Below are 25111 nucleotides of genomic sequence, written 5' to 3' on the forward strand. Positions count from 1 at the left end.
GATCATAAATGCTATCAGCTGCATATTGGACACAATGGTAGTGCTTAAATATCTGTACTTGCTCTTAGTCACCAGATTGGGCTTTCTGAAACACTGCAATATTTTTGAGTATTTGGAAGAGGATTTTATCATAATTTCTCAGATATCAACRTACGGTAATTTGTAAAAATTCACTTTTTTTCTAGGACAATCCCTGTTTAGAAAAGAGAATATGATGATGAATTTTAAATGTTTTCAGTGGAGGACATTTGGAACTTCTAAACGAAACCACTCCCAAGACTTGGATATCTTCACACCTTCAACAGGTAAGGCAGATATCAAACCCAGATCCTCTACCAAGAAGAAGTTCAGATTGGCCCATGTTCCTGTCAGTGAAGGCATGGGCTGACTTGCTTGTTTTTGTCTGTCCTCACCTCTTCCTTCCATAATCCTACTTAATTGCGTTAGCATGGAAAGAAGAACTGTTCTGAGTGTTTGCAGAATGCCAAATCAATGAACTTCAGCCCTGAGGCCTATAATCTAATCAATATACAAGATAGTAAATGACTGGTAAATCTGCTTTAGTAAGTTCAGTGTTTGTTACATTTTCCKCTCTCGGAAAGTTTCAGTCTGTGGCTTTTGTTCCTCTGCAGTAGACTCTTGAGTCTAATTTCAGTTAAWTTTATTTAAATCCAGAGAAACTTCATAGTTTCTGGGTTTTTTTCTATGATCACGATGAGTTTGGGGGAATACACAGAGTATATAGCTTTGTTATGACTCATCTTTTAATGCACTTATTAAACATACCCTCAGTAGTGATATATTGATGAAAACTTACAGAGGTAAAAATGAAAAGGCTCCAAGGGATTCTCAGTATCTCCTCCAGTTTGAACTTAGAATATATGCTATTATTGCATAAATGTTGACAGATCCTAGGTGGCCTAACTCTGATCTTGTGGTAATTTTATTCAGTTTAAAACCCTCTGATTTCTGTGGCTTCTCCATTTTAAATTGGTCCTCCTAAGACATGTTTTGCTCTTAAAAATTCAGTGCTCACATAAGGCAATTTGGTAACTGCATACATTTTGCAAGTTGCTTTGTTGTGTGATGGTAAGAGAGATGCTTAGGATTCTGAAGAACGTGTTAAGAACAGACAGATAGGATATAGGCTGTCGTCTTTTACAAATGGATCTGTTCATCATTAGTAGATCTTTGCAGACACCTGTGTTCATTATCAAACTCCTTGATAATACAAGAAAGTAAACATGATCTCTGAGGCTAGATGCTTTTTCCTATAAATTGCAAGCAAGGTGGGTTCCTGCTATTTGCAGAGAGGGCCTGGGTGCTGCTAATCTAGCCTCTGCGCGGATCAGCATTCCCCATCGAGGACATGAGTAGCTGGGAGAGAAGGGAGGACAAAGCCGTTGCTTGTTCCTGTCAAGCTGGGCCTTCCAGACAGACTGACCGAACATCTGTCATTCATGCCAGTCATCTGAAGTCCACAGGACGGGACACACCAGGCTTGGGGGTCATCTGAATCAATTGACTGTTCACCAGTACTGCTGGAGAAGAAAGACTGTCATGGGCTCTGGGCAAGAAACAGAGAGTCCTAGCAACTGCCTGTCTGCATACATGTTCCCAATCTACCTCCAGGACTGTGTGGCCTTTTACATCTGCTGTTGTAGGAATTTGGTACTTTTCACCAAAAGAAAGGTGACCAGCCACAGAGCAGGCATGGTGTTGGCAACTACATTAAGCTCCCTGCACAGCTCTGCTGCTGGACCTCCAGATCTGCTGCTGGTTTGTTTCTAGGCCTCTGGCAGAGAGGCTGCCAGCCACACGAGTTGCAAGCTGACATCAAATTTGGGGATGCTTCCTTGATTGGCAAGACCAAGATTTCTAAACAAACTTCTAAGGGGCCTGAGAATGAGAATCCCCAGAGATGAAAGTCCTAGTGTGCAAGCTCTTTTCTTTGGCTCTCAAAGTTGGTAGGTAGCTTCTGTGATCAGTATAAATTTGTCTGAACTTATAATGCTAGCTTGGAATCCCTTAAGCTAGGGAAGCATTTGGATCTAATTTGGTTCATTATTAAAAGAGAGACTAAAATCTAAATATTTTAGATCCAGATCATGTTTGTATACCAGAGTTCAAATATGTTAGTTTTCTCCTGATTATGAATTTGTCACGTCTTGCAGGTTACTTCTTTGATTTATGGGAGTCTGCTTCAGAGARCAGTTGGTCCTTGTCCCATCGTTAGGATAACTGCAGTTCAGGAGCTTTTACCTGCTTAAATGGTATATTGAAGAAGCATTTGTCTGTCCATATTTACCTACTAGACTGGATGTTATTGCAGAAGATTTTATCAGGAAATCTTAATTTTTGGTCTAATAACTTCAGCGATTGAATGGTCTGACCATCAATACATTTACATAAATTGTCATATAGCAATAAATCACCAAACATTATTTCCTTGTAAGCTATTAGTAATTGCTGCTTTAAGTCTGAACAAGACAAAATGAAGGCAATTCACTTTATTTTCGTCTTGTAGGAAAGCAGGTGGTAGTCTTCGWGTAGCCAGGTTTGTGCTCCCTCTCTCTACAGAATCATTCGCAGAGTCTGGAGAACCAAAAGGTGTTTCATCCTCCCAGAGTTTGAACCCCATGAAGTTTTCTCTCAGAATGATTCAAAGGGAAAAATTTCTCTCGTGTGCTGAGAATAGCGGATTTGGCTATTTGAGTAAACACAGAGTTAGAGTGCAAAACCAGACTGGTCAGCTCTCTAGGTTCCTTAGAAAAAAGAAGAATTTGAAGTGACTTTCACTACATTTTTCTGAAATAAATGTAGCTCTACCATTAAGATATCTATTAAGACTTATCAGGGAGGAGGTCACACACAGACTCACAGGGCATTTGAAGACAACTTTTAGATTAAGAAGCACACATTTGATATATCCAGGTGCAATAGCAGAGAATAAGAACTCAAACAGGAAGTTCAAGTTATATCTTTAGAGAGTCCTTGCAGCCCTTCCAGTTACATCAGTGAATCCAGAAGAGAGTCAGATACTACAAGATGAGCTGAAATTTTCCAGTTTCAGATGAGCTGGTATGAAACAGAAAGTCTTTTGTGCTCTTTTAAATAGAAGAGATCTAGTTTGTCATGCAGAATATATGCAAATCCTGTGGAGTTTAATTGTACAGTAGGTTTAAATTTGAACTCCAAGTTCAGGAATTATGAACTGCACAAAACTAGACAGTTTACAAGCAGCTGCAGCAGACTAAAGAAAGCCACAAGAGCTTATGATCATAGTGTGATATGCTGCATCTCATCAGAGGGACTGCGGAGCCCCTGCTCCAAGAGCCTGTCCTCCGGCCAGCCCCAGTGCAGCCGCTGCCTCCTTTGGGCTGGTGCAATGACATTATGGTGTTYGTGCCAGGAGCTTGCAATTTAAACAGGACACGGTGATAGCATGGATCCCCTTTTACTAAAATCCTGCACTACTAGATTCTAAACTTAAAGTAATTCAGCCATTGTTAACCTTAATATACAATCTAATATTTCATTCAGACTGATTGCAATTGAAATGAAGAAAAATCAGGTTCATTATGTTTCAGAGTTGTGAATATTCTTATTTTTGTTCTTTCAGTGGGCCTGATTCTAAAGTGGTAGCCATTTCCACGCAATAAATAGGGAGCAATCATGTTACTCCTTATCATTCACTGTGCAGTTAAACTCGAACCTCATTCATTGGAGTGAAAGGTCCCTGATCCTTTGAATAAGTGGTATAACACGGTGGAGTATTTAGTTCTCTTTACTCACAAGAGAGAGCTGGTGTCAGGTCAACATAATGGGAGATTCGGGGTTTAATCCCACTGGAGTGATCAGGTGTTGAATCAGATATGTATGAGACGTGAGATGAATGAGTTAAACTGCTGGAGAGGCTCTCCTTACCAGGGAAGCAGGCTGGGACTCTTCAACTTGGAAAAAAAAAAAAAAAAGCTGAATGTGAGGAGGAATATAGCAGAAATTCATAAAGTCAAGAGTGGCAGGGAGAGTGTGAGCAGAGACTTCCCATTCCCTTCTCCAAAGCGAGAGGTGGGGAGTATTAAATGAAGCTACCTGACAGCAGGTTTAAAACAAACAAAATGAGGTTTTCACCAATCATGTTATTAAACTGTGGAGCTGCTTTCTGGAGGAGGTTGTGGATGCTAAGTGTTCCCGTGTTTCCAAGGGGAGACTAGGCAAGTGCATGGGAGAGAAATCTGTTGAGAGCTAGGGAATGCACAGAAATCACCTTTTGCATAGGAAGTCCATGAACTGCRAACCATTGCAGGCTGCAGGCATGCTCAAGGGGAATATACTGATATTCCTGTCTGCATGATAGGCTTCACAGAGAATTCCTACAGCTTCCGTAGGCTGCTGCCAGAGTCAGAGTAATGAGCTATAAAGGACCTTTGGTCTGAGCAATGCAACCGTCTTTGTGTGGATGAGGGATTGAGGAGGGCGTTATCTCTTTCTCCATGTGGATCTGGAGCTGGACCGTGAGGCTAGTGTTCTCCTCTGGGACCAGGTTTCTGCTGGGGAATACTGAAGCCAAAAATCCTTTGGGATGTACACTGGGGAGAGGTGCCATGCTCTGGAGGAGCATGAAGACTCATTTGCTTTTATACTGCTCACAAGCAAAATTTGTGCATGTTTACACACATCTCATCACCAGCAGAAGAGCTTACACATCGAGGAAACCTTCAGTATCAAGTCTAGACTTGGATACCTAAATCCTTTTATAGATCTAAGCAGCTCTTCATAGTCACCCTAAAATGCTGTAGTGAAAGACGATAGCGGAAATCTCTCTTACCCTGGGACCATTATATGCTTATCATTATTAAGAATTTTAAAAATTAAAACACTTAACAGCATTTAGAAAATTACATTTCTCTTTCAGCAATGCTTGTGTTTTAATTTTGAAACTCCTAGCATATATAAAGTCTGGTTACTGTAAACATAAAAAACACAAGGCTTTAAAGACATTCTTTGTCAGATCATGGTAAGAACAACCTTGATGTGGTTTGCCAAGCTTTGAATTATAATGTATGTCATCAGTAATGTAAGTTGTTATAATTTACTTCTGACATTAAGATCTTGCTTTTGGGCATATAGTTGCAAATGTATCCTATTCACTTTCTTACTTTCTAAATGCCCTTCATGTTTCAGTACGACAATCCAATCAAAACTAAAGACCAAATGCACTGTAAAACAAACCAAGCATACAAACAATTCTTAAGCATTCCTGTTATACTTAGTTTGCTTGCCCAAGGCTTCTAAACTTCTTAAGCTATGTAATCGTGAAGCATACAAAACTTTTTCAAAGAAAACATTTACACCATATATTTTCCATGTTGCTCAGACAGGATTTTGTAAAAAGAGAATCACATACATAAGAATTTGTCATAAATCTAACCAGTGTAGTGTAAAACTCACTAGTACTGAATATCTTCATTCAAAAATGTTTCTTTCTGATTTGCCTATGTTAAAATTTAAAGTAAAAAGTCTGATGATGACAGCACATCAGAGGTGACCAGTTGTGCTAAATGATATGCGACCCCTGATGAAAAGGGTCCCTTATGTGCAGAAACACTTTAATTTAATGGTAGCCATAAAGCCGATTTTTACAGCTGTAAAAGTCACTGGTTCTCCGTCCTGAGCCATAGGCTGAATCCCACATTCTGCATGTGTGATTGAATTGCTCCGTTCATTTCATCTGGCAGCTGAAACTGCAACGGGGGCTATCTGCAGCCCCACTGTTAAYGACCTCCTGGCTGAGCACGGGGGCAAAAGTGGGAGCAGCGCTGCCTGCCCGCTGGCCTAGGAGGGGCCTCCGATGTCCCCGGGGGCCTCCGCAACACGGCGGGGGAAGCTCTGGAAGCCCAGGGAGCCTCGGGGATATTCAGAATATATCTCGTCCCCAACGAGAACTGACCCGGAGGTGCCCACGCAACCGTAGCTTCGATTTATCTGCTGCGTGTCGTGCTGCCTCGCTCCAGCATCTCCAGGACTAGTCTGGAGAAGGACCCTGAGGGGGCATGTGGACACGCACTGGTAAAACACCTCTAAAGCTCTGGAAGAAATCAGCCCCCTAAATCCAGCTGAAAGAAAAGGGTCACGTACCAACAGGCTTGTTACSGGTGCATGGGGACTGAAACAAATACAGGCATCCTAACCGACTGCCCCGGTTTGGGGTTTAAACTGATAAAGCAGCGGATTAGATTTTCACCGCGTGTGATAGCTATCTTCCTGCCTTCCTCAGCTGCAAATAATTAAACGAGTTTCAGTAAGTGTGACATAAGATCAGATCCCAAGAGCTGGTGCCAAAGAGCACTTATAAGGCATGAATTAAATAAAGGTTGAAGTACTTTTAACCAATCAGGCAATTTCTTGCAGAGAGACGGGAGCTTCTTCATTTAGGAACCTGACATTTTGTTCGAGTCCTGCTGAACAGAATAGATCACACCAGTTAGCTCGGTAATGAAGAAGTGATGGTGGTATTTGCACTTGACTCAAACGTCAGCGTAAATTCTGGTCTTCATGCAGATCAGTGTGACTTCCCTGAAATAAAGCATATTTCAGCTTCATTAACCAATTTAAGATCTAAAATGAAAYGAGATAAATTTAACTTAAATCCATCATAACCAGGCTGACTTTAAGAATTAGCTTCTCCAGGCTCTTAAGGATACTGCCGTTCCTGGAAGGTGATCTATTCTGAGCTTTTTAATGTGCCTGGCTAGCCACAAAATTTTAATTGTAAATATTCAGAGCAGATATATGGACTGCTGCTTTGTGAATATTACTGGCAACACAGAAAGAACTCATAGTAGTCCTGCCTTAGATTTTCAGGCAATAATTAAATTTTAATGTATTAAAAGGTTACATTTATCACTTAGTCAATGGTACAGAATAAAAACAATATATGCATTTTAAAAATAGCTACTGCCCTTTAGAATATTCTTTATTTCAAAGTATAAATTCCAGTTGTATTCATGCTGAAAAAGTAAAATTATGTTAAAATCTTACCATTTTTCAACATGATGGCCACTTAAAGTGGTTGGCTGAGAAATAAAAATTGTAATTAAAACCTTGGAAGGAGGTTCTATCTCTTAAGTTATTTGTTGTGAGAACTGCATCATAGTTCTCAAGGCTCAGCCTGTCAGGATTAGCAAGATAGGTGTCGTTTCTTTATAAATTAATTAATTTTCTCTCAGTATGAGTATAGCCAAGGGTAATACTCAAAACAACCAGTTTCTAAAGGGTCACCTCTATGTGACACCCTGGTATTGGTGTCATCAAAATTAATAGGAAAACTTGCCTTAAGCTTAATTGGTATTTTAATGTGTACATTTTTAAATTGCTTGAACACTTTCTTAATTAAACTGGAACATTAGAAATCATACTGCTTTTTATTTTATTCTGTTTTCTTAATATTAAAATATTTCAAAGATAATTGCAATCCATATAGAAGGTTTCTTTTTTAAAGAAAATCTTGTGCTCAACACTACATGTTAATTATAAGAAAGAAACAACTTGAAAAAAAGATCGTAATGGGTGGTACGAAGGCTGGCAATGGTTTCACCAGAATGATCAAGCATGRCAATTGTTTCCCAGCTGTTTAGATGGTAATCTTACTGCAGATTTGTATTGGGTTCACTACCTATATCTTTAATATCTACATAGACTGATGTTCTTGTGGTTGTTAAGACGTTTCAGGAAACTTCTTCCATCACCATTGTCAAAAGCTAAAGGTCCAGAGACCTTAAGCTGATGGTTCAACCTCATCTTCCCAAAGAAACAGAGCAAAGAAGTATATCTATTTGTCCTACTGGTCATTTTAAAGAAATGAAGTGAATTATGATATTTTTCAATGTCAATAAAGTCATTTGTTCCCTCAGCCTGCAATGTTTRTAGGGCTTTATTTAATGGATAACTTCTGGCATCTTTCTCATCTATGGATCATTTATTGTGGAGATATATTTTAACATCTTGCCTTTTCTTGCMTCCTCACTCACCATCCTGAAATAAACCGTATTGAGCAAATAAACCGTATACTTTTGTTCACTGAACAGTATTACTGCTAGGGATGGAAATGTGTTATCGAGTTTAAATTMATGTACCAATTCATTAAACATTTTCAAGCTGTTTGTGCATGTTTGTTAGAAACAAATTGCTAACCAAATGTAGTAAAAACTGATGCTCCCATATAAGTGTACCTAGGTCACCTCAGGTTTCACCTCGCCTTACTGGGAGAGCTGCGGGAGCTCGAAGGAGAAATGGAAAGTGGAAGAAAAGATGTTTGGGAAGCAGCAGCTTTGGAAGGGAGACTTGCGCCCACAAGTAACCAGAGGAGAGGGGGTAACACCGGCCCTGCTGTTAACCCCGTTGATCGTCATCCTGTTGATGCCCAGCCCAGCATAGGGGCCGGGCAGCTCTGGGCTGCAGGACCCTCCGTAGTCCCGATGGTCAAAACCTTCTCAAGGACTTCTCCTCTGCAGGGAAAGAATGCACAGGTGTGCTCACATGCAAGTTACGCGCACAGTGAAACCATTATAACTACAASTGAATTAGTGTCTCCTGGTTGTTTTAAATTGGAATGGTTTTCTTTTGGTTACGCTGGTCGAAGAATGACTCTGCTTAAGTCTCTGGTTTACCAGTTTGCGGTCAGCATAAGTGCCACCAGAATCAGGCCCTGGTTTCTCTCCACTGCTCTGAGCAGCGCATTCACACCCATATTATCCATCCTCACCTCCTGCCTCGTGCTCCACAGCCASCTGCAGCTGGTGGTGAGGGGTCAGTGATGGCAGTAGCAGGAGTTACCAGCTATTTTTTTCACTGCTGTTGACAGAGATCAACTGCATTGGGTGCCTTCCTGGGAGGGGCACTCCTATACACACAGGGACTGTGCCAGCATTTTGGGGAACAAGCACTTATTCAGCAGTATCGACCCCAGTGGTCTGCAGATGCCCATGGCCACCCCACAGGTGGTGGAAGAAAAGGTTACAAGGCATCATTAGGTCTCAGCTAGTTTCACCTGAAAGCAGCGGAGCAGAGTGCAGCATAGCACAGCTCTTTGCACCACCGGCGGCACCTGTGGGGCTCGTCCAACAGCTGCGTCTGTAAAGCAGGGGTGAGAGTGGAAGTATGGTAAGATGGGTGACAACCATGGTGCTGTGCTGCAAGATCACCCGYGTGTCTTGGGGTCCCTCACCGAGGCACCACAGAGGCTTGCAGTGGAGTACCGGCTGGTGTGAGGTTTGCTCATCTTCTCAGTGTGTTGTATTTAAACTTAGTATTTGCTTTAAGAAATATATGTTGTTAGTGTGAATGAAATATCTGGAAAATTATTTTTTCCATCACAATTTTTTTTTTTTATTTTCAGTTCCAAGGGTCCAACATCTGAAGTACATCAGAGCACTTCAAATTAAGTCGGCTGTTTGTGAGATTGAGCCCTGGAATTATACGTGCTTGTTGTGTTTCCAGGTAAGCAATATTCTTCAGAGAGATTTGCAATATTTCATTTGAAAAATGGAGACAAAGTGGCCTTTCCTTCATCTGTCTAGCTCAGATCTATGTGCCCCTTTTCTCTTCTAAGCCTGCTTTTTGCATCATTGCTAAACTAGCCTCACTCACGAACCTTTTCCCGGGAAAAGCAGCAAAAAAAGGCAGAAGGGAAGGAGGGGCAGGGCAAAGGTGGTGGTTCGGCACTTGCCCACACCTTGTCTTCTGAGTAGCGCTGATGTCCGAGCAGCGCTGACGCTTTCCCCGTGAGAAGCGCCAGCACTTGATTATGTGCTCTCCAGTCCACATAACTCACAGGCCCTCTAACCATGACCGAAACCGTGTGTGTGTACCGGCCGGCAAGGCTACGTCTGCCGCGGCCGCTTGCTCCTCCTTCACGCGTAGAAATGGGGGAAATTCTGCTGCATCTGCCGCTCCGCTTGAGGCAGTGATGTTTCACTTGCTGGTTCTTGCTGCTGCTGTTTTCCTGTTCTTCACCCAGCAAAATAACGGCAGCTGGAGCGCTCCGAACTGGCCTCTCTTTTCCTCCCAATTAATTAGGCAGCTGAGTCTGTGGTCTTTGATGTTGTTGCTGTGCACACTGATAAAACTGGAGGAGCTTTAGAGCRTGAAAATTGCTGCAACCGTTTTTTCTCGTTGTTTGTGTGTCAATACCCTATTGAGTCAGCAATCATCTCAATCATTTATTGCAAGTCACTGCAAAATAAAAGAAAACCTTCTCTCCAATCTCTCTTGCAAGAGCATTTCACAGGATCCCTGTTCAGATGCACATTCAGATGTACTGCCTGGGTTTAAGGGCATTCCTGGATCTACAACTCAAAACGTTTTTACCTTTGTTTCAAGTGTGGCCGAGACACCCTACCAGCTGTAGTGATTCGGAGGGAAGGGAACRTCCGCCCAGAACCATTTCCGACCCAGCAGAACGTAGTGCTGCTGACCGCCTTTATCATTCTGCATGATGTTGGGCCCTTTTGCATTTGTAATAATACGGCTCCTTAACACAGAAAATAGGGGGAAAGRGGGTTCCGAATTTAAAAATGCCGCAGGAGCAAACCCAGGTGAAGAAAGCAAGCGCAGACTCGCAGCTGTTGAAAGCAAAAGTGGTATAAAATCGAGGGCGGGGGGGCCGAATTAACATTCTCCTCACRCTCTCCCTTCCTTCTCTAATCCCAACGCCAGCATTATCAGCGGACGCGGAATCTTTGTCTTAKTTCCAAGTTTCCCCTGTTGTCAGTCATTGTGACAAAGTGCAGGACAACCTGCCACAATGATGAATCACTCCAGACATTGAGTTCTCACGCGGCTGTCAGATGATCGCAGTAGGCTGTGTCACCTGAAAATGCCGCCACGCTAAAACCGCCTTGTACTTCTAGAACAAAAGCGGACTTTGGTATAAACTCCATTGATTCAAGATGTAAATATGGGAGTCTGGAAGGCTGATTTAGATTTCTCTTACCATAAATCTCTGGCTTTTCACTAATGTGAAAGAAATCAGAATCAGGGTAGAGGATTTATTAAAATGTCTTGCACGCAAAAGAGGAACGTATGTTGCTTTGGCTTGCAAATTCCTGCACGTAAGAACTTGTACAATATGTATTTTTAAAAATGCTCTGTTCAAGGTATTGTGCCTATCAAGCTACAGAGCATTTTAACCTGACAGTTTCAGCTCCATATATAAAAATAGTTCCTTTCATTTTTTTTTTTCTTACATGGCAAAGATATCCAGCAGGCTTTTTATTTTCTCTACAAATCAGGTAAGATTTAACAGTACTGATAACTGATTGATATATAGTCAAATGCAAATATGCTTGTTTAAGTGCATGCCTTGCCTTCACGTGTATTTGCTTCTTGGTGCTATTGTAAGTCCAGCCCAAGAGAACATTGCTCTCTCCCACATTATTATTCACAAAGGCAGCTTTCTGAGTTATTTCTGAGCCTGCACAATATTCATGATAGCAATTTGATACCTTAGCAGTTTCAAGGTTATCAAGTGATTGAAAATCCTACTGCTTACTTCAAGGTGTAACATATAAACTGTACTGCCATCCATTCCGGTAATATAATAGTTTTTCTTAATGCCTTTCATGAACTGCTGATTTAAAGTGTAAGCTAACTTCAGAAAGGGCTTATCAGTCCCAGACTTTGCCTGTACTGCTCAGCTGTGGACTACAGTCCCCTGAGTTTGTATCACTGTATATACCACTTAAACAAGCAATATTTAATCTCTTTCAGAGCTATTGATACATCAGCTGCAGAATAAAGATGTTAAACTATAGTTATAATGAGAAACAAAGAAGTGGTATTTATCTCACRCGTCGAAGTGCTAATGCCCGTTTGATATGAATCTCGTGAGCAAGAATTGCATATTGTAGATCATGGGGATTAACTTTATATGAAGGAGCAGCTACAGAGCCATACGATGCAGTACGGTTTGCTAACGATGAGCAAATAAACATCGCAGAATGCTTAATGAGGACATTGAAGAAAGGCCCATCATTTCTCAACCTGCTTTGGAGGCTCCCAGTCACCCGCTGAATTTTGGCTTTGGATGTAGTTTGGGTGATTTCTGACTGGTGGATAGCACTGCCTGACTGAGTTTACATGGTGGCATCTGGTTAAGTAGCAGATGTCTGTGCCACTAAGGTGCTATGTTCTCACTTTTTATATYGAGAGAAATTGCTTCTAAAAGAGTTTTTATTGTCTTTATGCAAATTAAAATATGAAATTCCTCTCCTTAAAGGATCTTCATTATAACAAGAATCTTAAATAATCATAAATACATATGCAGCCTCGTAAAATCTTTTGCTCTTTGTGTATCAAGGAAGTTTCTTATGCACTGCCAATTGTGCATGAAATTAGTTCTTCTTTTAACTACCAGTATGAAGATAGTTGCTTTTATTCAGTGAAGCCCCGCTGGATTTCTAAACAAATAGTGCAGAATAGTTGTTTGTGCCAAAGTATTTCAAGGAGGAAATTTTGCATTATGTTTCTTAAGGTATTGAAGAGAAAGATAGAGCTCCATATTTATTCCCTAGAAGCCTAGCAAAAGAAATATATATRTAATTTTTCCTTTGCCAGTTTATTTTGGTAAGCAAATGTGTGACATCTTCAAGGATTGTGGTCTCTTTCAACCAGGGAATGAAATCTATGCCCAGAGATGCCAATCTATGTCAGGTCGAGCATTAGGGTACCTACATCCTTAAGTGCCTGGTTCATCTCACGTAATGTTATACCTGATGCGACTCACCTGGAACTGGCTTGCTAGGCTGTTCTGTCTGTTCACAGTGGCAGAGAGGGACACAGAACCTCTTCCCTCTGCGTTACCTACATGTGCACTAAGCCAGAGGGCGGATACCATGTTTTGTACCGTGGCATCTTAAGGAAGGAAAAAAAAAAAAAAAGAAGGCAGGCAAAGATAGGCCATGGTCCCAACCCATCTGGCATTACCCTAGCAAGGGAGACTAGATCCTGAGGCCAGCGAGGCTGTAGCGTGACAGGATGTTCTGGCATTTTCTCCTGTGGGCTGCATAATTCAGGAAAACAGCCCTGGAGCTGGGCAGAGTAATCCACCCCGGATGAGTCAGGGAAGAAGAGCTTGCTAATTAACAACAGTGTGGAGCTGTTCCAGCAACTGACTCTTCACCTACACCTGAGCATCTACCTCTTCCTTCCAAGTCCTTTGCAGAAAAATAGGTGGGATGAGATGGACATCAGAAAAAAAACCCTAAACTACTCATCACCTCACTGCCACCCAGGCAAAACCAGTTGCCCTGCAAGGCTGACAGCAGCTGCTGACCTCGCCACCCCTTGGCGTGGCACCATCCGAGCATCCAGCCCAGCCCAGCCCAGCAGACTCAGCACTGGTGGCCACTGGCCTGCTACTGGGGAGAACGGGGTCGTAGATGGGGCATAGGTGGGTCATGTTCTGGGTAGGGGACTTCTGGAGCTCTCTGCTTAGGAGAGAGGCAAGTTGGCTTCATATTTYGTCTGTTACTCGATTCCTTTCAAGCAAATGCACACAACTCCATGTGCATTTCATGTTCCTTATAAGTTTTTCTTAACTAAAAGGAACACTTGTCTTCCAGGCACCCAGAACGTGAATCCTTAAGTCTATGGAAAAGTTTTCCCCAAGGATTCCTGATTAAAAGGTTATACTTTAATGTCACTTTAAACAGCATCCATAAAATTAAAGACCATTTGTATAGTCTCAGCTCGTTTCCRGAGAAGGTCCCCACAGATACTGTTACAATGCCCTGTAATAATGAATGGCTTAAAGACTCGGACGATGGCCTTAGTGGGGGAAATGTGTATATCCATACGCCTCCTATTCCTTTCTTTGTGTTTAATGATCACCGAAGTTATGGGAAACTTGAAAGAAATGGCTAAATTCTTGCAGCCTGGACAAGCCAGGTCTCTTCATATACATTGTGCTTGTTTTTGTCCTGTTAGAATATTTTGTATGGAGGAAAAATAAATCCAAAAAAGGAGAGGAAAACAGAAGTATGATTCTCAATTTTTCCCACCTTTGGGATAAAATGCTTTAGGAATTAGCAGCCAAAATCTGCTCAGTGTATCAATGGGTAAAGCCGATTTTGGACAGATATTTCTGATATGACCTTTCCTAAGAGTATTTCTTAACRTATCTACCCAGTAGTCCAAGTAAGGAGGTAGAGAATGTGCAGTGTGTTATTAACCTGGTGGCAACAACATTAATAATACAGAAGGGTGCTTTATCCTACTGCTAGCACTCACATCTGTTTCACAAACGTTACCAAGATAATCACATTCTTCCTGCATCTGCTTTGCTTTAGCTCACACAGATAATTCAAGGGTAATGCACCTTAAGTTAATTCTAAAAACATGCCTCAAACACAACAAAATGTGCTTGGTGCGTATTTTGACCCAATGCACTACATCAAAGTAACCAAATAAGCTGTAAATATTTTGAATAAGTCATCATGCAGATGATTTTTGAGAGTGGAGTCAAATGGAGCAAAAATAAAGATAAAGTAAGATTTTCTTAATAAAAACAGAATATTTGTTGTTCATGAAATATCAACAAGAGGTCATACATCTGAAGGAAGACTTAAACACTTGCTGAAGCTAGGCTTGTTGCATGCTACATAGATCAAGTCCTCACTTTGTCTTTGTATGATTAAGAAATATCGGTGACCATTAGCATCAGCTGCTTCTGTAAGGTATTCAAAGGCTTCGGAAGCTTAAAGTGATTCCCCTATAGCCAGGAAAGGAAGGAATTTGTGAAGGCACTGTGAGCTGAGCATTTCCCTTTCCAACTACAAGCAGGTTTCTCAGAGGAACATATGCTGAGTCCTCTGCCACTGCTTGGACCCAAAAGAAGTCTCCTTCGCAACATGACGAAGACGACACTGGCTACTGCTTCTTGTCTCCTGGAAAGTGTGCCATATGGTTCGGAGAGCTAATAGTAAATAAGCTCTAGTCATTCTAATGATAAACCACTTCTAAATGTTACTTCTCTCACTAATCAGTATTGTAAATCCATTTAACAATAGACTATTAGAGCTATTCACATCATATTCACCAGACAAACTCGATCAGTTATCCTTAACTTGCTTTTGATTGATGTTACGTTAAAATGCCCATCAACATAAAAGAAGAGCAAATGAAAATGATGCTATTTTGACTATATCCTTAAATTCTACAGGCAGAGGAGACAGCTCTGAGTCCCTTCTGAAATAAAGCCAATTTGTACATAGCAGATGAACGTTTATACATTCGGAAACCCAAAACTGGCAAATAAGCAGTTTTTCCTCGTCTTTCAGTGCTGAAATACAGAATTAGGTATTTTAAAGCGAAGGCAACAGAAAAGAAACAGGGAAAACATGCAAGTTTGTTTCCTGTAGGAAAACTATTTAGACCTGTGTAACATGATATATGGGTTACCTTCTCTCCAAACTAGTAAAAATGCCCCAATCTGCAGCACAAAACTGGCTTGAAGAGTGTCCTTGCTTCATCTGAGGGAACCACCTCAAGTGGAAGGGTGGCTGCCAGCACCACGAGGGACCGCGCTCTGGGCCCGACCTGGCCCAGGAGCCAGCACAAAAGGCTCGGGTTGTTTGCAGTTTATAGGAAAGAGATTTTAAAATGTCTTGTTGAAACATGCCCACAAAATGCTGTCCTGTCATTGGGAATAATAGGGAACAAATTGATACGGTCGTTAGGGAACTGCAAATGTGAAGTACAGGAAACAGCAATTAAGCAATTTCAAGCCTAAATCATAACAGCGTAAGAGAAAATCCCCAGATGCCTTTGCAGCCTTTCAAATAATCACTGGATAATTTTTGCCAGGAAAAGAAAAAAAAAGAAAAAAGAAAGCAAAAAGCAAAAAAAAGCAAAATCAATGAGTATATTGAGAAAGACAGAGCTGCAAAATCAAATTAAGCAAGAGGAAATTCCCAGCGGAGAGCAGAGGAAAGGTCGTAGGAGGAAGCCGTGCCCCGCGCCTCGCCGTCCTCCTGGGGACGCGCTGCCTTGCTTGGTTATCTTCGATAAATACTCCGGGACAGTGGAACATGGGAGCTTGAGTCTGTTTCCCTGGAGGCAAAACTGGCCGATCAGGCTTGATTTTGCTTGTTGCCTTTGTGGCAGAACTCGTGACACAGAACGCATGCGAGCGCTTTCCTGAGCGCATCCGCGTTTACTGCCAAGCAGCGTTGTCCGTGTGTATGTCGAGGGTTTTGTCCCAAACCTGCTCCATGATTTTCCAACGCGTGAGTCAGACCAGGGTTTAGGCTCTGCAAATACCTTGTGTCTGCCGACATGAACTTCAGCACGTCCACAAAACGCCAGTTACCCCTTCCGAGAGCTGCGTGTGTTCCCACAGCGCGCCGTGTTTCTGGGAAAAGCTGGGTTTGCAGACGTGTGCGGACCATCCAGGCAGTGTGCATGCAGGGGTGCTCACGCTTCCTAAAGGCCCGTTACGTATGTGCATGCTTTTCTGTGTCTAATCTGAGATATGTCGTGCCAGAAACGTGTCATCTCAGGACCTGTAAGACCCTGACGCAGAGAAGATCTTGAGCACATGTTTATCTTTAACAGCATAAGCAGAAAGTTACGGAAATCATTAAAAAAAAGAACCAAATAAGAAACAACAAACTATTTGAAGTCCCAAATCTTAGCTGCAGGTAGCGCAATCATCTGAGTATCTGCTTCTTCCCATTTGCATGATTAATTGACATCTTGTTAATTGCTCACTAGGGACACTGCAAATCAGCGCAGAACAAAATAAACACATTGCAACAGAGAAGAAGGTCTCTAATTGTGAATGATACTGGAAAAAAATGAGGTTGAAAAAAAATACATTTAAGAAGTCAATCTATGCCGCATGCAAGGTAAGCTAGAAAATGGAAACCTCTTAAACCGCAGCTGGAAAGCGTATGCAGCAGCTCGTGTTGCCCTCGCGGTACTGCTCTGMGGGTGATGAGTTCCAGCCTGTATATTGTGTCTGACCAGTGATCTGAATACCGAGAAGTATTTACAAAAAAAGTATTTTCTAAAAAAGGTATGCATACTTACTTACATACTAGTCCAATGGAGTGCATTTCTTGCTTAATTTAAACAGGTTTTTGAACAGGCAGGTTTCGAATAGGCCCAACCCTGCCAGGGGGCTGGGCCCCAGCAGATGGGTTTCCTCCCCGAGGACCGTGGCTCCCCGCAGCCCCTGGAAAGGGTTTGGGCTCCGAAGGGGCCGGTGACGCTGGTGCCTTCCTGCCTGCAGCGCCTGGCTGGGAGAGACAGCAGCCGCGTGGTGCTTTCGCACGTTTAGCAGCAGTGATTTTACTAGGTTTTTTTTCCATGTTGCAGCCTAGTAATTCCAGTGGGAATTCTGGGCTAAATGGCATTTTCTTTTCATGCACCACAGAGTAATTTAATTTGTTTTCTTTCCTGCTTGTTTTGTATTGCTGCTGCAGAAGTGACAACAGCTGATAACGGGAGAAAGCAGGAGAGCTGCGGAAGTGATTTTTTGTTTTTATTTATGGCGACACTGTGTAGCAAAATATAAAAATATATCTCGGGGATGACAGTTTTGTTGCTTCCTGATCTCAGGCTGGCGCTTAGGAGCTCGCTTCCCCACAACCTGTGAGGAACTCTGCCTGAGCAGGGAGAGAGGCCAAAGGGCCGAATCCAATGAACAAGACCACTCTCAGCAAAGCCAAGATARAAACAAAGGACTCATCAATTTACAGTTTATTTCTCTTGGAGGAGAAACCTAGGGCTAAATCTTGCTCTCCTGTGACTGAAGTCAAARGGAAAACTCCTGTGAATGATGGGAGAGAAGACTGGGAACTAGAAACATAGCAAAATCCTCCCAAAGGAGAACATTGAGAAATATCATTGTAGCTGAAAACAAAAACATCTGGCTTCTGTTGTATCTCTTTCCACATAATGACCTCTTTGCTTGAGAGTTGAGCAACAAATCATGTATGTGACTTTTTGTTCAAATGAAAACTTTCTAATACTATGATCCTTTCAAAGTTCTTGGCTTGAACAACCAGCGAAGTATCAGTGTTGATGACTAACCACTTGAAAACACAAAGCAGTTGGCTGTAAACCGAGCAAGCATTGACATTGCCTTGTCCATATTTCCCTTCTCCCCAAAGACAGAATCAGGGATATCACTTTTTTTAAAAAAAAACCTCCTTAAAAATGCATCTCTTATTGGCTGTACTCCCTGGCTATACATCTTATTCATTAGAGGAGAAACAGATGTTTTAGGAATGAAAGCAAACATTTCCAAACCCCTTGTGATGAGGAATGGTGGAAGGAGAGTGAGAACAATCAAATGATAAAGGAGGGAGAGAACCATTATTACTTCTTTTTTAACTCAAGGGAGATGCTCATAAGCCATAGAGGGCAAGAACATGCAAGTTCCTCTTCAGACAGGGACAACAGTACTTAACTGCAGTAATATATCAGCCTTGCATTAATTTTTTTATTGCACACTGCTGCAGGAAGCAGCTTTGACACCCGTTTTCATTAATACTGTAGGTGCGATGCAGGTATTGCCACACTTGGCTAAACTTTTGATGTCCTCAAGGGGTTGCACAGGAAATGACTTTGATGGATCACAGTTGCACTTGAAACAGAGCTAGCAAAGATTAGCGTGTCTTGGGCACAGAGATCCCACACACCTGATTTCTTTCTTCTGATGAGATAATTTTTCTAATTAACCTCAATAACATTTCCCAGACACACAGGCCTATCCACACACAGATGGCAATATATTTTCAAATGGACTTTTCTTTTTCTTGTGTTTTCTCGTTTTGAATACAGAATTTTAACACTTTAATTGCTAGTTGAATCATTTGAGAGTGTAAGGACAAACCTCTCTAATACATACAGAAATTGCCCTGAAGAGCCTTTGACAGATTTTCTTACTTTCTTAGGTTACAACTTGCTGGTACACATTGAATAAGGAAAGTGGTAAGAGCTTTCTAAAGCCACCTTAWTGGACCAGGTGCAAATTTCTTTTTGTTAGTCTGTGATGCTTATCAAGGAAGTCAAAGATGCTGTCCTTTTCTGAGCATGAAAGACTAAAAATGTTTTGAAAGTCAAAGTACATCTCCATTTAAGGATCAGTTGTGCCACTAACATAAACAGATTTCCTGAATTGTCTTGAAGAACATTTCTGCCACTGAGTGGGTTGYGCAGAAATACGTATCTTCCCACCTACACCCTTAGGTTGTGTATCTGTCTATGGGGTGTAACTTATCACCCATAGCTCCAGAAATAAGTTGGCACAGCTAAAATCCACACATGAAAGTCCCTAGAAATTACAAACATTTAAGTTCTTGGGCCTGAGCTCTGCTCCTTCAGAAATGTTCAGTRTTTGACCTTGGTCCTTCACATCATGCTGTTTGGGAATAGGAAGGACAGTCTCATAATCATGCTGAATTCACTTGAAGGTCCTTCTGGAAGCAAAATGAACTGTTCCCTCAGCTCTTACCTGCTTTGTTCAGTTTGGGGATTAAGCTCCAGAAGCTTCTCAAAGCTAAAAGGGTGAGTCCCATCTTCCCTTGCCTGGCTTTACATCAACGATGGTTTTCTGCTACTTAGAGTCGAATCTGCAAAAGCAGCTCTCAGCTTCCCAAGTAGAGTTGTTACCCCTCGGACGAAGCACCAGTAACTCCATGATCATCCTGTTACAACGGCCTTTAGACCTGCTGAGGGTGAGCAGAGGACCGAGGCAAATGCCACTCTGAAAGGCTTTCCCAGGCTGTTTGTTGGAGGTCATGCTTTTCTCTAATATCTGAAAGATGCTAATGTTCCTGAGAATGTAATACAAAAATAATCTTATGCATTATCTAGGCTCGCATGCAATAAATGTGAATTTATTCCTGAATGTTGATCATATTTAGGAGTCTCTGACTATGGTGTCACCCAGGGAGCTGTGTTTGAAAGGAGTCACCATATCATTTCATAAACTTCCATAGAAGCAGAGTAACCTGGAAACTGAAACATGTGCAAAAGCCTGCAACCATTTTCCTCAAGAGCTGGGATTTTAGATATAGGGAGAAGACTTGCCAGGATATTTGGCACCAGCTAAACAGAATTTAAGGAGGGGACAGTGTATATGTGACTTTTCTGCTCACTGAATATCAGAGTTCTGAGGATGTAGAAGTTTTTCCAGACATACTTTGGTAGGGGTTTGGTTCACTTTGTTTATTTCTGAAGCATACAGTCTTTCTACCTCGTCAGCCTTTGCCATAACTTTTAAAGGACACAGGCARAGACAGAACAGATGGAAATAATGATAATTGCTTACAGCGAACATTGCAAGAAATACACAATGCCTGTAAGGTCTCATCCAAAGTTAATGGAAAGACTATCAATCTATTGTACTTATATTGCTTCCATTACTGTAGGATCTGAGCACCTCAGCATCTTTCAGGTATTTATCCTTGGAAGTGCATGAGGTAGGGAGCATATTTATCCCTGTTTAATTGAGGCAGAGAAAGACTTTTTGTGTTCCCCAAGGTCACCARTGGGTGGAGCAGGAATTTGAAGTTGAGTGTTTCAAGTCCTTTGGTTATCTTGGTCATAACCTAATCCCCAGCCCACGTGGCCTCTGGAATTTGATGGGGTTTGGATCCAGCTTACCCTGGCAGGCATCAGTCAGTTTTACTTCCCAACACTTCAGGCTTCCCCCCGGCCATGTGCAGAGCATGATCCCCCCGAGCAGCCAGGAAACTCCACAGCCACCCCCACTGCACACCCTGCCTGGAAATACAACGGTAMCTGCTGCAGCGCTCCCTGATAAAGGCAGTTGTGCACAGCAATTGAGGATACAGGGGCCTGTGATGAAGACTGTAGTGTTTTAAGCAATATGTTTGTGCTAATCRTAGCCAAAGGTCTCATTTTCTTAGTGCAATCGATCCTTCGTCCATGAGCTAAGTGGTGGCTCTCATCTGCTACGTTTGCTTCTGGAGGGGGAAGAAAGCGGTGTACAGTTTCTGTGACAAGCAAGCCTGCAGCAAATTGAGTGTCACCTCTGCCCATGAAMGTGATTGTTTCTGAAAAAGGAAGAAAGAGTATTTGGTCTGAAAGTATATACAATATTTCAAACAGCATAGGGGAAGGATTTGGGGGGTTAAAGACTTGGTGATTGTTTTGTTTCTGAAGAAATAAAACCAGGAATAATACAGAGAACATTTRTTAAATGTCTACCTGCTCATCTACTATGTTTAGTATACAAACTGTGTAGTTTTGGGGCGTCACATAGATGTATAAAAGAGTGATATAGATGCTAGTTTAAAGTAAATGTGTACTACAGTAGTCATGTAACTTCCAAGAACTACGTGAAGATCGTATGAAAGGCTTAGCTCTAAGGAYTGAAATAGTAAAGTGAATTCAGAAGGCATAGTTAAAGAACATAAAAAGAACATCTGAGGAGATGAACCTTCTGATAGGATTTTAACTGCCTATGGGATTCAAGGGCTTTAATCAACAAAAGCAGCTTATTCCATCAATGCTGTGAGCAATAACAGAAAAGGCGCCACCAGAGAMGAACATTGTAAAAAACAATTTATTTGGTTTAAAAAAATGTTAAGAGAAATCCAAGACTCCTCCCTCTGCTTGGTGACCATCTGGATGTGTTTTGCCTTGGAAAGCTTGCCCTGAACTTGCAGCAGACAAACATTTAGTCATGTGGTGGGAAACAAAAAATAGAAGCAATGCACCAGAACTGGAAAGCCGCCCGTGTGTATACTTACTTAGTGCATGAAAAATATGCCCTTCGTTTCTGAGACGTTGCCTTTAGCCCTCTCACAAAGGACTCTTCAACCATCCTACGCAGCGTTACGTTGGTGAAGAGMAGTTTCTTTTCCATGCAGACCATTCATTTCTGCAACACACAATTCAAGGTCCGTTACCCGAGGACTGGAGCAGCGTTAGAGGCACTGAGGTTGGTTTTATGTTACCTGATCAGATTTGAGTCTCCCCACAGATTGCCAGGGGCCCAGCATTGCCTGCATCCCAGCGTCATTGACCCYGGTGCTCGGACCAGGGGGTTTGTGACCTGCCACCGGCCCCCCACCACGGCTCTTCGCGGGCCAGCTGCTGCACTGACTGACCAAATCCATTAGCTGGGTCTGGGGCRCTCTCTAAGACCTATAAAGAGGGATAGACGGTAAAACACATAATTAGATGGAAAAAATGCAAAGAGGCAGAAATGTTTATTTTCCTTTGCCTTTACGGGTTATCCAGTGTGAATTTGAGTAGTACTGTTTCAGACGGACCCTGGACAATTCTGTTTGTGTTGCAATGTATTAACTCACGTGCTCGTTTAAAGAGCTAGCAGCTAAGGAGATGATTGCTTTTTGTTTCAAGCAATTTAGCATCACTGGCTATTTCTTCTCTAACTGAAATATCTGTTATCCTGCATTAAAAAAAAAAGAAACAGTGAATGCTAAAATATATGTATCAAACCCAGAGAGCAACTAAACTTTTGCACTTTTTAGAATTGGCAATTGTCAGTACTTACCAGACCTCTGAATCTGTTTTCCTAAAAACCAGCCACGTCTCATATCGCCTAATGCACAAAAGTGGGAGAAATATTGTACTTCACATTGCATTCACAGCTTGAATAAAGTGTAAATAACATTTTCCATAAGGTCAACTAATACCATCCTTTATCTCACAGACTTATAATTTACAAACATAAGAGGGAGAGGTCAATGCAGTTTGGTGAATCAGCATTTGGGGTGAAACATTAGAGTATTTTGGAAGCACATGGTACATACAGCGGATACTGATGAATGCTGCGGTGGGTCTTGTCTTTTTGTGCACCATCGGTGTTTGCACAAGCACATTGCCTTACTAACATCAGGTAGTCCAAAATTATTCTGCAAGTGTACATTTTGAAAGTGTAATGTGTACTTTCACATGCACAAATACAGGTATCTGCAAAATTATGGAGGCAGCTTTTAATTCCAAGAGGAAATGTTTTTCTTTGTGCCAATTTTAATTTTTTACTTGAAAAGTACATTGAAACGAGAAACAAAGAACTCAGAGTTAAAATGAATGGCAAAGGTTCAAAASAAAGTGTATGTTTTAAAATCCTTTTAATTCCAGCAAAATCTTTCTGAAAATTTTAAAGCAGATTGAGGACACCTATACAGGCACATATTACCTTCCCGCCAGCATYGCAGAGCCTGGGAGCTGAATCATTAGGAAAGCTCTTTTGCTGGATCTCAGACAAATTACTTTAATATGCCAAAATTGATTTGGCATGAAATCATCAATAGACCCTCCAGAATACTAACAGCGTTAAAAGCAGAGGCCAGGGCTGTCAAACTAGCTTGGCTAAAGTTAGGCTTATAAATTAGTAGTCAGGCATCCAGGTTAAGGTCTTCTGTTTCCCGAAGTGCTGAGTGTCGGCCGATCTGGCTGAAGAGCCTGTCAGCGAGTGACAGACTGCAGGCGAGGTTGGGGATACCGAGGATGAGAGGTAGACTTTATTTAACGGTTTTGCTTCAGAGCTCACATCTTTATCTACAGGCCTCAGACGGTCCCAGTAAGCTCTCCAGGTATGGCCCAATCACAGCATATTTTAGTGTGTTTTCCTGTAACAAAGCCACAGATCTCGACTTTGAACCACACTCTTCGTTTTCTGGCCCGGTCCAGTGCTCARAGTGGAGAATTGGGAAGGCAAGATCACCAAGCCGTGCTCCAGTTTTAATTCCTGTCATGCCTTGGATGAAACCGTCTCTCAGCTTCTGCTTTCTCCTCTGTAAGACAGCGAGGGAGATGCTCAGCATCCGTGTATGTTGCAAACATCCCTGATTATATTCRGCTACTTCCTGCCCTGATTTCCTGTATGAACTTGGGTATGAAAATAYAGAGYGATTTTCTTCCACAAGCTAGTTTTATTCATAAAATGGTAGCAAATTTAAGAGTGCAAACCAGCGTTTGGACCAGCTGCTTTGACAATAAGGCATGTACGTGCTATCCCTGCAGCACTGAGGGAATGGTGTTTTGGGTGTCAGAGATCTCCTTTCCTCAACTTTACTGAATTCAAAACAATTTCCTTCAGTGGAGATATGTTGGTTCACTCCAGCTGAGGTCCAGGCCTCAGTGTTTTCAGTGGCAACATTTCCTAAAATGATGGGGAAAAGTACAGTACAGGAGGAGATTTGCAGCCAAGCAGCAACTCAAGGGAACTAAAACTGTCTTAGCTGATTAACAGGAATGAAAACTGCTCAGAAACAAATCTGAGTATGAATTTGGAGCACAAGAATTAATTGAGAAGGGGATTCGCTTTGTACTCCTTTTAGTAGGTCAGACAGTTTATCCACTAAGATGCCTTTGAAGCTGCCAGCAAAAAAGGCATCACTGGAAAGATGAAATGCACCAGAGAGTCAAGACATCTGTTTGTACTAAAACCTGCTCTTCCCAGGGAATTCGTTGTGCAGTGAATGCTGGAAGCCTAAGCACAAGATGCTCCCTTAACCTCACCAAAGAGAGGGTAGAGAAAGGGATGTCCGTGGCAAGCCATCACCTGACGGTGACGTAGACTTGGTCAGTGCAAGAAGATGGGTCATTCTGAGAGGCTGAAGCAGCAAGCTTGAACTTCTGCTTCATTCACACAGCTGGGTGAYGTTGCTACGTTCACTGCAGAAAACTCCAAAGGAACGAGGGCAAACTCTTAGCAAGGTACTCCCTTGCTGACAGCACAGATTTAACTGATTTGTGGGGAAATTGAAAGTTAAAGTGATACCATGATGTCTAAGCAGATGCCTACTCACATAGACATGAAGTCATTGGGAGGTGTTTTCATTGATTTTAGTGGGATGTGGATCACAAGAAAAGAAACAAATATCAGTGTGGGAATTGATCGGTAACATATAGGAAAAAAGGCTGCAGGTCCTGCTTTACTCCATGCGAGGAAGAGATTTCACTGAAAAAAAACATATAGAAAAGTGTTTGGAAAAAAAGAAACTCAGATTCAGAGCAAAGTAAATGAAGTGCTTGTTTTTTCTAGCCCTTGGCTGTTGGAAGATATTGACAGTATTAAAAAAAAAAATCCATGTCT

At 41.9% G+C, this 25111-nt stretch overlaps 1 protein-coding gene across 3 annotated transcripts in view; it reads left to right on the plus strand.

Annotated features, from left to right (window-relative positions):
* Positions 1-19032, plus strand: part of LOC146586631 (uncharacterized) — a 114640-nt gene extending 95608 nt beyond the window's left edge. Inside the window, exons 2-5 of one of the 3 annotated variants that reach the window (XM_085320926.1) lie at positions 186-305; positions 9401-9501; positions 11259-11294; positions 14842-19032. In XM_085320926.1, coding sequence (XP_085177052.1) covers positions 186-305; positions 9401-9501; positions 11259-11294; positions 14842-14868 — 284 coding nt within the window. In that variant the 3' untranslated portion in view covers positions 14869-19032. The remainder of the gene's footprint in view (positions 1-185; positions 306-9400; positions 9502-11258; positions 11295-14841) is intronic. The other 2 variants (XM_085320927.1, XM_085320928.1) reach the window with 2 other exon arrangements.
* The last annotated feature ends 6079 nt before the right edge of the window (positions 19033-25111 follow it).

This window comes from Rhea americana, unplaced genomic scaffold, assembly GCF_003343005.1.
Source record: "Rhea americana isolate MKP2758 unplaced genomic scaffold, rheAme1 scaffold_67, whole genome shotgun sequence".
NCBI classification, from domain to species: Eukaryota; Metazoa; Chordata; class Aves; order Rheiformes; family Rheidae; genus Rhea; species Rhea americana.